At 39.7% G+C, this 13791-nt stretch overlaps 1 protein-coding gene across 1 annotated transcript; it reads left to right on the forward strand.

Annotated features, from left to right (window-relative positions):
- Positions 1-909: 909 nt before the first annotated feature.
- On the forward strand, positions 910-6782 carry LOC135574227 (galactose-specific lectin nattectin-like). Its single transcript, XM_065025164.1, has 6 exons — positions 910-1347; positions 1982-2063; positions 2585-2679; positions 3469-3603; positions 4152-4290; positions 6631-6782. The coding sequence occupies exons 2-6, from the start codon at positions 1994-1996 to the stop codon at positions 6696-6698; spliced, it is 507 nt and encodes a 168-aa protein (XP_064881236.1). The 5' UTR covers positions 910-1347; positions 1982-1993; the 3' UTR covers positions 6699-6782.
- The last annotated feature ends 7009 nt before the right edge of the window (positions 6783-13791 follow it).

A 13791-nucleotide genomic window follows, 5' to 3' on the forward strand; every position in this document is an offset into this window, starting at 1 on the left:
GTAATACATAGTGTTGTTTTTTTAGTTGAGTTTCGGATATATTGACCAAATTATCAGGAAAGTTGTGGACATATTTTCCAATCAAAATTCAGTAAAAACAGAAAGCAGTGACCTTGTTCCTTCCAGTCTGGCGTCAATCACTATCAACGGATTGGAGTTTAACCCATAACATTCTGATTCAAGTCTAGTGACCATCAACCCAAATGTCACAAACAGAACAGTGGAAATCAACCCAAATGTCACAAACAGAACAGTGGAAATCAACCCAAATGTCACAAACAGAACAGTGGAAATCAACCCAAATGTCACAAACAGAACAGTGGAAATCAACCCAAATGTCACAAACAGAACAGTGGAAATCAACCCAAATGTCACAAACAGAACAGTGGAAATCAACCCAAATGTCACAAACAGAACAGTGGAAATCAACCCAAATGTCACAAACAGAACAGTGGAAATCAACCCAAATGTCACAAACAGAACAGTGGAAATCAACCCAAATGTCACAAACAGAACAGTGGAAATCAACCCAAATGTCACAAACAGAACAGTGGAAATCAACCCAAATGTCACAAACAGAACAGTGGAAATCAACCCAAATGTCACAAACAGAACAGTGGAAATCAACCCAAATGTCACAAACAGAACAGTGGAAATCAACCCAAATGTCACAAACAGAACAGTGGAAATCGTGTGTATTACGATTAAATATGATGAATATTGTTTTAATCTCTAAAAGGATTATGCACTTTATTCATTTTAAATGTTCCCGGTACAAAGTCAATTCAGGAAGTGAATTTAAATTCCATTTCAACTTAAAGGATGATAGAGAGAGATAGAGAAAAATAGAGGGAGGGGTCTGACTGGATGGGTCCTTAAAAAGGAGAGGAGAGAGAGGAAGAACTCAACTCACAGGCAGGACAGAGAGAGAGAGACTTGAACTCAACTCACAGGCAGGACAGAGAGAGAGAGACTAGAACTCAACTCACAGGCAGGACAGAGAGAGAGAGAGACTAGAACTCAACTCACAGGCAGGACAGAGAGAGAGAGAGAGACTAGAACTCAACTCACAGGCAGGACAGAGAGAGACTAGAACTCAACTCACAGGCACGACAGAGAGAGACTAGAACTCAACTCACAGGCAGGACAGACAGAGAGAGAGACTAGAACTCAACTTACAGACCGAGACAGAGAGAGAGGGAGGGACTAGCAGTCAACTTACAGACCGAGACAGAGAGAGAAACTAGAAGTCAACTTACAGGCAGGACAGACAGAGAGGGAGAGACACCCAGTGAAGACCTTTGTAGATCTCTGAAGAAGTGAAGCTACAACTAAAGACTTCAGAAGGTGAGATTTCTGTTCATTCAATACTGTACTTGAGTGCATCCCAAATAGAACCATTTTCTCTTTGTAGAGCACTACTTTAGACAAGGGCCCTGGTTATATGTACCTCTGGTCAAAAGTAGTGCACTACATAGGGAAACTCTGTACTAGAGACACAAATAGGTGAACGTTTTGGACCGAGTTTAGGAACTGCTGTGCTGAGGAATTCAAGGAATACCAATTACAGTAGATTAGCCTAGTACACGTGAATATGTACTCACAGATTGGGGTCCCCAGGACCGAGTTTGGGAAACGCTGCCTTGTCAAGTTGTCATGACGGCATCTGTCTGTCTGTCTGTCTGTCTGTCTGTCTGTCTGTCTGTCTGTCTGTCTGTCTGTCTGTCTGTCTGTCTCTCTCTCTCTCTCTCTCTCTCTCTCTCTCTCTGTCTCTCTCTCTCTGTCTCTCTGTCTCTCTCTCTCTCTCTCTCTCTCTCTCTCTCTCTCTGTCTCTCTCTCTCTCTGTCTCTCTCTCTGTCTCTCTGTCTCTCTGTCTCTCTCTCTCTCTCTCTCTCTCTCTGTCTCTCTCTCTCTCTCTCTCTCTCTGTCTCTCTCTCTCTCTGCCTCTCTCTCTCTCTCTCTCTCTCTCTCTCTCTCTCAGGAGACAATCACCATGGCGATGTGGACCACTCTTCTGCTTCTCAGCGCTGTCTTTGCTCTGGGAGATGCAAGGGGTAGCGGAGGTATTCTGACCGAAGGTTTTGTTGACCTGTTCACACTCATCAGATGCAATTTGATGTTATTGTCGCGACCTTAACCCAACACCTAGTGACCTAGATTTTGGCTCGACAGTCACTGAACCCCGAGCTCCTGGTTGGGGCTCCTGACGGATTCGCTAAAATATAATTCTATATAGATCTGTTGTGGTTTCATAGTTCTGATTCTGATCTAGGATTCAATCCACATCGTTCAGCTTTACAGCGCTGAAATGTTCTGAAACTCTATTCAATCCGGTTCGTTCAGTTTGAAATTTAAAGGCAATGTTTCCTCTTTAGCAGAGATTCACGGTAGACGCTGCATACTGCTCAATCTGAAATGACCTTTACATTTCTAGCATGGAATCTGTAATGCTGATTGAATAAATCCCCAAGACTTTTAACAAGCACGTGTCTCCCTCTCTCTGTGTCTCTCTTTTTGTTGTAATCATGTAATTTAATATGATCTCTTAATATGATCTTAATATGATCTCTCTCCCCCCTTACAGAGTGGCATCACAGAGTCTGCCCAAACGGCTGGCCCAAATACGCAACACACTGCTATCACTACGTCCCCTTCATGACCACATGGCCAGAGGCAGAGGTACCTGGATGTCTGCTGTACATAATTGAGATTATCTGTGTGCATGATGTTACCTGCATCTTATGCTAGTTGGAGACATTTTCTAGAAGCCTGGTCTGAAAAGCAATATAGTTGGCTAGAGGGGATGCTATTTCCATCCCTGTCTGGTGGACATACAGGGTTGCAGTTGACTCTGTAGGTTGACTCTGTAGGTCAACTCTGTAGGTTTAATCTGTGTTCAACAGGGTTGAGAAACTATATCATGACGTGCTATTTCTTATCTTTATATTCTACCTCTGTTTCTCTCTCCCCTGTCTCTGTGTCCCTCTGTGTCTCTCTGTGTCTCTCTGTCTGTCTCTCTCTCTCTGTCTCTCTCTCTCTCTCTGTCTCTCTCTCTGTCTCTCCCCTCTCTCTGTCTCTCTCTCTCTCTGTCTCTCCCTTCTCTCTGTCTCTCTCTCTCTGTCTCTCTCTCCCCTCTCTCTGTCTCTCTCTCTCTCTGTCTCTCGCCTCTCTCTGTCTCTCTCTCTCTCTTCTCTCTCTCTCTCTCTCTCTCTCTCTCTCTTTGTCTCTCTCTCTCTTTGTCTCTCTCTCTCGCTGTCTCTCTTGGTCTCTCTCTCTCTCTCTCTCTTTGTTTCTGTCTCTCTCTCTCTGTCTCTCTCTCTGTCTCTCTCTCGCTTTGTCTCTCTCTCTCTCTTTGTCTCTCTCTCTGTCTCTCTCTCTCTCTCTCTCTCTTCTTCTCTCCCCTCTCTCTCTCTCTCTCTCTCTCTCTCTCTCTGTCTCTCTTTCTTTCTCCCCTCTGTCTCTCTCCAGAGGAAATGTTTGCTCCTGGGAGGTAACCTGGCATCAGTGCACAGCCTTCCCCAGTATCGTTTCCTTCAGTCTGTCATCAGGAATAGTACCAAGAAAGTCCAGCGCACCTGGATAGGAGCCAACGACGCCATCAAGGTCAGAAGCACCGTCTGTTCAGCACTCCTGGAAACATATAGGATGCCTTGATTCTTTATGAATAGAACCTATAAAGGCCTGGTTTAACCCATAGATCCGTTTGTTTTCAAAGCTTGTTATCTAATATATCAAACACTGTTTAGCTTCAAGCCATGGTTACATCATGCTTATCTCATAGATGGTCAGTCTCATGCTTATCTCATAGATGGTCAGTCTCATGCTTATCACATAGATGGTCAGTCTCATGCTTATCTCATAGATGGTCAGTCTCATGCTTATCACATAGATGGTCAGTCTCATGCTTATCTCATAGATGGTCAGTATCCATAACTCTGTCTAACTCTGTTTAGGACTCTGAGAGTGGTTACATTTTGGCCCATCCCTCAGCTTTTTACCCAAACAGTGGTGGGGTGGTCATTCTTTTTTTTCTTTTTTTTCCAATTCCCAGATTGCCTCTTTAAAGACAGTAACTACAGTGTGTATATATAGTGTTTACTGTCTGTGTGTTTACTGTCTGCTAGTGATGCATGGTCCTGTGTGCTCTGTAGGAGGGTCTCTGGCTGTGGAGCGACGGGTCCATGTTTAACTACCAGAACTGGGGCCCGGGTCAACCCTCTAACTCTGACCACTTTGTTATTAAGGACAACACGAACGGCCGGGAGCATTGCATGGAGATGAACTATGGAGGTACAATCCTGTCACCAGACTAGTCTCCTGCTCATTATACATCAAACATTTGGATAGAAGTTAAATACATCTTACAGTTTTTCTCAGTCGCTTTGGTGCATTTTTCACATCATCACTAACATGTTGCAAAATAATAAGTGCATTTCTCAGAACAATTTGTACAACCTGCAATATACAATAGATATGTTCCTAAAGCTAGTCAGTCACTAAAAATCCTTAGTACATCTCTCAAAAGTAAATATTCATGCCAATGATCATGTCAGTGTCATCAGAATGATAAGTCATTGAGTCATTGTTCACGAACAAGGTCGTCAAAATGTTTAGGCATGTTGTCAATGTAACTGTGTACTTTGACAGTATTACCTGATGTAAACTTAGGCTACACTTTGGATGACAGTTACAAGGCTGCACTTCTATGGCATATATCAATTTCAACAGTACTATTTACATATTACTGTATGTGGGTTATTGATTGAAAGAGACTGGACAACCCAAGGGGCACAAAGGAAAAAAAAACTAAATTAGAAATAAACACAGGAAACCACACCTAAGGCACAACTTTACCCGCAGCACTGTTGTGCTGTCTCTACACATCCAGACGTTCCTGTCTGTCGGCCCACCTATTCTCATCCACATCACACCGGATATTTTCCCTTCCAATGCAACGTGGAAAGAATCTTTTGGAAGGCCTTATCCATCCTCTGCAGGCGTCTACTGTGATGTCCTCACATGCTGCATCCATTGCAGCCAGCAGGGTCATCTGTGTGTATGGCTGACGATCGTACACCTTCCACCTCCATGCTGAAAAGAACTCCTCAATTGGGTTAAGGAATGGTGAATAAGGTGGGAGGAATTCTATGAGCATCCTCGGGTGGGTCACAAACCATTGCCTTATGATGTTTGATCGATGGAAACTCACATTAGCACAAATGACCACATACTTTTGCAAATCCTCTGTGAACAGACCCCTCTCATCATCAGGGATGAGAGCCCTGTAGAGAGTCTCTAAAAAGTTGAGTAGATGCTGGGTGTTGTATGGCCCTATAAGGGGGATATGGGTTAGGACACCATGCTCCGAAATAGCAGCACACATGGTGATATTTCCTCTGCATTGGCCTGGCAAATCCACAGTAGCTCTGTGACCGATGATATTCCGATATATTCCGATATTCCTTCTGCATTTGGTCAGGTTGAAGCCAGCCTCATTCACGTATACGAAGTTGTGAGAGGGTTCACTTGATTCCAACTCCATTATACGCTATATCCCAGAACACACAGTTGAATTTGTTTTGGTAAGGAAGAGTGACATAAAATGTACATATATTGCATGTTCCTTCCACAGCAATGGAAATGTGTGCAGTTTATGCTTACTGTACTATGTATCACTATAAAATGTTGCTGTAAAGTAGTTACATAGATATATGTTTTACCTGTACATACTGGTACCGTAGCTCCTTAACTCTGTCCTTATTCCTCTGGAATGGTACACGGTACAGCTGTTTCATACTCATCTGGTTTCTATGCAGCACCCTGTCGATGGTTGAGATGCTAACCGTATGGATGTTTTCAAAGACATCGTTGTCTTCTATAATGGTCCTTTGTATTTCCCTGAGTCTCATGGCGTCCTCTGCCACCGGTTTGAGGTAATCTTGCAGTCCTATGTGGGGAAAAATGCAGTGATGCATCGCACACTTTCACATAGACAAAAACTATGCACATTTTACTGTAAAACATTGCAACTCTGTGTTGTGGTCTGTCTATATATGCTTGCCAATTGATTCTTCATGAGATGCAACTTTGAGCAATTTAGACAACTGGTTGATTGTTGGTTGAACTAACACTTTACATTCCTTCATGAGTGAGGGTCAATTTCACCTGCACGATTCATCAATTCATGTTTTTGTACAAAAGGTCTAATAGAAATGTGTAAAACTATGCTTGACAGTTTATGACAAATAGTTCAACAATTTTGCATGTAATGGCTTATATGCAAGGAACTAATGCCTAGATGTTTTGAGGGGTAAGACTATTCAACAGAGAACCATCTACTACATTTTGATCAACATGACATGAGCAATTGATAATGTGGAAAAAAGCTGACACTTGTACATTATCAATTGCAATTTGTTCAAAGGAATAAGAAATTGCTTTAATGATGTGCACAAGTGACTAGATGATTTGGAATTTGTACAAGTAGTATCAAGAATTGCACTTTTGATCTAAGAAATGCACCAAAGCGACTGAGAAAAACTGTAAAGGGAATTTGTTCATTTTTTAGCTACATATTTATAAAACAACGATATAGTAATACCTAACTCTCTGTGTTTCTCTCTTTCCCAGCTTCTCGTAGTCAGAACGATGCCCCTTGCTGGTACAAACGTCCCTTCCTGTGTTCCAAAAAGCGCTGATGTCCACATTTTGGAAGAGACGACGTTGGAGAAGCTCTCTAAAGATGAGATTGTTTTAAATAAAAGGCACCATCTGCAATGTTACCCTTTTGTTCAGTGGTCATTTATACAAAACACCAGCTGGATCCAACTATTAAACTCTGTAGTGTGAAGTAAATAACATCTTTGATAAAATAAACTTTAAACAGTTGCTTCTCACTTTCACGTTTCATTGTCGTCAACACACACACACACACACACACACACACACACACACACACACACACACACACACACACACACACACACACACACACACACACACACACACACACACACACACACACACACACACACACACACACACACACACATACACACACACACACTACTGTTGTTGGTATTCAATGACAGAATAGTTGAATGGTATAGTTGACAGAAAGGAGGAGGAGTAGCGTGAGGTTCAGGGTTAATGGTGACTGTACTGTCTTCCACTCCAACCAAACTAAAACACAGTGGTTCTCAATCGCTGAGCAAATACTGCCACCTTGTGGTCATTTAAAAACAGACACTTTTGCTTCTGCTGGTATTCAATGACAGTAGTGGTCTGCTATAGGTTAGATTTAGAATGGGGTCAGGGTTAATGGTTTAATGTACTGAACAGTAGTGGTTCTATGAGCAAATACTGCCACCATTCATCAGTCCTAAAGACACTCAAACACACACACACACACACTGCTGTTGCTGGTATTCAATGACAGTAGTGGTCTGCTATAGGTTAGATTTAGAATGGGGTTCAGGGTTAATGGTTTAATGTACTGAACAGTGGTGGTTCTATGAGCAAATACTGCCACCTGGTGGTCATTCATCAGTCATAAAGACACTCAAACACACAAACACACACACACACACACACACACAAACACACACACACACACAAACACACACACACACACAAACACACACACTTCTGCTGGTATTCAATGACCGAATAGTGGTCTGCTATAGTTGACAGAAAGGAGGTGAGGAGTAGCGTGGAGAGGTAAGCAACATCAGTAAAATAGTATGTATTAGAATGAATGAAGAGAAGTTGATATTTCAGCTGTAGCCTCGTCTATAGCTATTATTATATTACAGCCAACTCAGAGAGTCTGTAGTAGATTAGCATACTGGTTTCCCTTTCTTCTCCTGGAAATGAATTGTAGAAATACAGTTGATAGAACTGCAATAAAAAAAAACATCACATTGATCAGAAATACAGTGTAGATTAATGTTGTAAATGACTGCCAGCATCCTGGAGTCGCCTCTTCACTGTTGACGTTGAGACGGGTGTTTTGCGCGTGCTATTTAATGAAGCTGGTTGAGGACTTGTGAGGTGTCTGTTTCTAAAACGAGACACTCTAATGTACTTGTCTTCTTGATCAGTTGTGCACCAGGGCCTCCCACTCCTCTTTCTATTCTGGTTAGAGCCAGTTTGCGCTGTTCTGTGACGGGAGAGGTACACAGCGTTGAGATCTTAAGTTTCTTGTCAATTTCTTGCATAGCCTTCATTTCTCAGAACAAAAATAGACTGACGAGTTTCAGAAGAAAGGTCTTTGTTTCTGGTCATTTTGAGCCTATAATTGAACTCACAAAGGCTGATGCTCCAGATACTCAACTAGTCTAAAGAAGGACAGTTTCATTGCTTTTTTATTCAGAACAACAGTTTTCAGCTGTGCTAAAATAATTGCAAAAGGGTTTTCAATTGATCAATTAGCCTTTCAAAATGATAAACTTGGAATAGCTAACACAACGTGCCATTGAAACACAGGAGTGATGGTTGCTGATCATGGGCCTCTCTACTCCTATGTAGATATTCCATAAAAAAATCAGCTGTTTCCAGCTACAATAGTCATTTACAACATTAACAATGTCTACACTGTATTTCTGATCAATTTGATGTTATTTTATCCTGTTGAGTGTAGGGGGCAGTATTTTGATGTTTGGATGAATCCAAATGAAACTGCCTATTTCTCAGGCCCAGAAACTAGAATATGCATATAATTGCCAGATTAGGATAGAAAACACTCTAAAGTTTCCAAAACGGTCAAAATATTGTCTGTGAGTATAACAGAACTGATATTGCAGGCGGAAACCTGAGGAAAATCCAAAGAGGCCTTCTATTTTGAAAGCTCCCTGTTCCATTGCATGTCTTCCCTCCATTTAAAGGGATATCAACCAGATTCCTTTCCCTATGGCTTCTACATGGTGTGAACAGTCTTTAGACATAGTTTCAGGCTTTTATTCTGAAAAATGAGCGAGAAAGATCACATCGCGTCAGTGGATGGCTGGGTGCCCTCAGAGTTTTGCATGCGCGAGCAGCTTGTATCTCGTACCTTTTCTCTCCTATTGAAAAAGCTACAATCCGGTTGAAATATTATCAATTATTTATTGTAAAAACAATCTGAGGATTGATTATAAAAATGTTTGACATGTTTCTACGAACTTTACGGATACTATTTGGAATTTTCGTCTGCCCGTCATGACCTGCTCGAGCCTGTGGATTTCTGAACATAACGCGCCAACCAAATGAAGGTTTTTGGATTTAAAAAAAATCTTTATGGAACAAAAGGAAAATGTATTGTGTAACTGGGAGTCTCGTGAGCGCAAACATCCGAAGATCATCAAAGGTAAGCGATTCATTTTTATTGATTTTCTGACTTTCTGACTAGGGCTGTATATGTAGTAGTGTTATTAGTATGGGGATGTGTGTGTAGTTGTATTAGTAGTATAGGGCTGTGTGTGTAGTTGTATTAGTAGTATGGGGCTGTGTGTGTAGTTGTATTAGTAGTATAGGGCTGTGTGTGTAGTTGTATTAGTAGTATGGGGCTGTGTGTGTAGTTGTATTAGTAGTATATGTAGTTGTATTAGAAGTAGGGCTGTGTGTGTAGTTGTATTAGTAGTAGGTCTGTGTGTGTAGTTGTATTAGTAGTAGGGCTGTGTGTAGTTGTATTAGTAGTATATGTAGTTGTATTAGTAGTATAGGGCTGTGTGTGTAGTTGTATTAGTAGTATGGGGCTGTGTGTGTAGTTGTATTAGTAGTATATGTAGTTGTATTAGTAGTAGGGCTGTGTGTGTAGTTGTATTAGTAGTAGGTCTGTGTGTGTAGTTGTATTAGTAGTATGGGGCTGTTTGTGTAGTTGTATTAGTAGTATATGTAGTTGTATTAGTAGTATAGGGCTGTGTGTGTAGTTGTATTAGTAGTATATGTAGTTGTATTAGTAGTATGGGGCTGTTTGTGTAGTTGTATTAGTAGTATATGTAGTTGTATTAGTAGTATAGGGCTGTGTGTGTAGTTGTATATGTAGTTGTATTAGTAGTATGGGGCCGTGTGTGTAGTTGTATTAGTAGTATAGGGCTGTGTGTGTATTTCTATTAGTAGTATAGGGCTGTGTGTGTAGTTGTATTAGTAGTATGGGGCTGTATGTGTAGTTGTATTAGTCGTATGGGACTGTTTGTGTTGTTGTATTAGTAGTATATGTAGTTGTATTAGTAGTAGGGCTGTATGTGTAGTTGTATTAGTAGTATAGGGCTGTATGTGTAGTTGTATTAGTAGTATATGTAGTTGTATTAGTAGTATAGGGCTGTATGTGTAGTTGTATTAGTAGTATGGGGCTGTGTGTGTAGTGGTATTAGTAGTATGGGGCTGTATGTGTAGTTGTATTAGTAGTATAGGGCTGTATGTGTAGTTGTATTGGTAGTATGGGACTGTATGTGTAGATGTTTTAGTAGTATGGGGCTGTTTGTGTAGTTGTATTAGTAGTATATGTAGTTGTATTAGTAGTATAGGGCTGTGTGTGTAGTTGTATTAGTAGTATAGTGCTGTTTGTGTAGTTGTATTAGTAGTATATGTAGTTGTATTAGTAGTATATGTCGTTGTATTAGTAGTATATGTAGTTGTGTGTAGTGGTATTAGTAGTATGGGGCTGTATGTGTAGTTGTATTAGTAGTATAGGGCTGTGTGTGTAGTTGTTTTAGTAGTATAGGGCTGTATGTGTAGTTGTATTAGTAGTATGGGGCTGTATGTGTAGTTGTATTGGTAGTATGGGACTGTATGTGTAGATGTTTTAGTAGTATGGGGCTGTTTGTGTAGTTGTATTAGTAGTATATGTAGTTGTATTAGTAGTAAAGGGCTGTATGTGTAGTTGTATTAGTAGTATAGGGCTGTGTGTGAAGTTGTATTAGTAGTATAGGGCTGTATGTGTAGGTGTATTAGTAGTATGGAGCTGTTTGTGTAGTTGTATTAGTAGTAGGGCTGTATATGTAGTTGTATTAGTAGTATGGGGCTGTTTGTGTAGTTGTATTAGTAGTATATGTAGTTGTATTAGTAGTATAGGGATGTGTGTTCAGCTGTATTAGTAGTATAGTGCTGTTTGTGTAGTTGTATTAGTAGTATGTGTAGTTGTATTAGTAGTATAGGGCTGTATGTGTAGTTGTATTAGTAGTATAGGGCTGTATGTGTAGTTGTATTAGTAGTATGGGGCTGTGTGTGTAGTTGTATTAGTAGTATGGGGCTGTTTGTGTAGTTGTATTAGTAGTATATGTAGTTGTATTAGTAGTATGGGGCTGTTTGTGTAGTTGTATTAGTAGTATATGTACTTGTATTAGTAGTATGGGGCTGTTTGTGTAGTTGTATTAGTAGTATATGTAGTTGTATTAGTAGTATAGGGCTGTGTGTGTAGTTGTATTAGTAGTATAGTGCTGTTTGTGTAGTTGTATTAGTAGTATGTGTAGATTAGTAGTATAGGGCTGTATGTGTAGTTGTATTAGTAGTATGGGGCTGTGTGTGTAGTTGTATTAGTAGTATGGGGCTGTTTGTGTAGTTGTATTAGTAGTATATGTAGTTGTATTAGTAGTATAGGGCTGTTTGTGTAGTTGTATTAGTAGTATATTAGTAGTATGGGGCTGTAGTTGTATTAGTAGTATGGGGCTGTTTGTGTAGTTGTATTAGTAGTATGTGTAGTTAGTAGTTGTATTAGTAGTATGGGGCTGTATGTGTAGTTGTATTAGTAGTATGGGGCTGTGTGTGTGTTGTTGTATATAGTAGTATTGTATTAGTAGTATATATTAGTAGTATGGGGCTGTGGTAGTATAGGGCTGTTTGTGTAGTTGTATTAGTAGTATATGTAGTTGTATTAGTAGTATGGGGCTGTTTGTGTAGTTGTATTAGTAGTATATGTAGTTGTAGTATATGGGGCTGTTTGTGTAGTTGTATTAGTAGTATATGTAGTTGTATTAGTAGTATGGGGCTGTTGTGTAGTTGTATTAGTAGTATATGTAGTTGTATTAGTAGTATAGGGCTGTGTGTGTAGTTGTATTAGTAGTATGGGGCTGTGTATTGTATTAGTAGTATATGTGTTTATTAGTAGTATTAGGCTGTATGTGTAGTTGTATTAGTAGTATAGGGCTGTGTGTGTAGTTGTATTAGTAGTATATGTAGTTGTATTAGTAGTATGGGGCTGTGTGTGTAGTTGTATTAGTAGTATGGGCTGTGTGTGTAGTAGTATTAGTAGTATATGTAGTTGTATTAGTAGTATGGGGATGTATGTGTAGTTGTATTAGTAGTATATGTATGTGTAGTTGTATTAGTAGTATAGGGCTGTATGTGTAGTTGTATTAGTAGTAGGGCTGTGTGTAGTTGTATTAGTAGTATATGTAGTTGTATTAGTAGTATAGGGCTGTGTGTAGTTGTATTAGTAGTATGGGGTTGTGTGTGTAGTTGTATTAGTAGTATATGTAGTTGTATTAGTAGTATGGGGCTGTGTGTGTAGTTGTATTAGTAGTATAGGGCTGTGTGTGTAGTTGTATTAGTAGTATATGTAGTTGTATTAGTAGTATGGGGCTGTGTGTGTAGTTGTATTAGTAGTATAGGGCTGTGTGTGTAGTTGTATTAGTAGTATATGTAGTTGTATTAGTAGTATGGGGCTGTATGTGTAGTTGTATTAGTAGTATAGGGCTGTGTGTGTAGTTGTATTAGTAGTATATGTAGTTGTATTAGTAGTATGGGGCTGTGTGTGTAGTTGTATTAGTAGTATAGGGCTGTGTGTGTAGTTGTATTAGTAGTATGTGTAGTTGTATTAGTAGTATGGGGATGTATGTGTAGTTGTATTAGTAGTATGGGGCTGTATGTGTAGTTGTATTAGTAGTATAGGGCTGTATGTGTAGTTGTATTAGTAGTAGGGCTGTGTGTAGTTGTATTAGTAGTATATGTAGTTGTATTAGTAGTATAGGGCTGTGTGTGTAGTTGTATTAGTAGTATGGGGCTGTGTGTGTAGTTGTATTAGTAGTATAGGGCTGTGTGTGTAGTTGTATTAGTAGAATGGGGCTGTGTGTGTAGTTGTATTAGTAGTATATGTAGTTGTATTAGAAGTAGGGCTGTGTGTGTAGTTGTATTAGTAGTATTTCTGTATGTGTAGTTGTGTTAGTAGTAGGGCTGTGTGTAGTTGTATTAGTAGTATATGTAGTTGTATTAGTAGTATGGGGCTGTGTGTGTAGTTGTATTAGTAGTATGGGCTGTTTGTGTAGTTGTATTAGTAGTATATGTAGGTGTATTAGTAGTATAGGGCTGTGTGTGTAGTTGTATTAGTAGTATATGTAGTTGTATTAGTAGTATGGGGCTGTATGTGTAGTTGTATTAGTAGTATATGTAGTTGTATTAGTAGTATGGGGCTGTGTGTGTAGTTGTGTTGTATTAGTAGTATGGGGCTGTGTGTGTAGTTGAGTAGTATAGGGCTGTGTGTGTAGTTGTATTAGTAGTATAGGGCTGTGTGTGTAGTTGTATTAGTAGTATGGGGCTGTATGTGTAGTTGTATTAGTAGTATGGGCTGTTTGTGTGTTGTATTAGTAGTATATGTAGTTGTATTAGTAGTAGGGCTGTATGTGTAGTTGTATTAGTAGTAGGGCTAGTAGTTGTATTAGTAGTATGGGGCTGTGTGTGTAGTTGTATTAGTAGTATAGTAGTTGTATTAGTAGTATAGGGCTGTATGTGTAGTTGTATTAGTAGTATAGGGCTGTATGTGTAGTTGTATTAGTAGTATATGTAGTTGTATTAGTAGTATAGGGCTGTATGTGTAGT

The sequence above is a fragment of the Oncorhynchus nerka genome, linkage group LG12, assembly GCF_034236695.1.
Source record: "Oncorhynchus nerka isolate Pitt River linkage group LG12, Oner_Uvic_2.0, whole genome shotgun sequence".
Lineage (NCBI taxonomy): Eukaryota > Metazoa > Chordata > Actinopteri > Salmoniformes > Salmonidae > Oncorhynchus > Oncorhynchus nerka.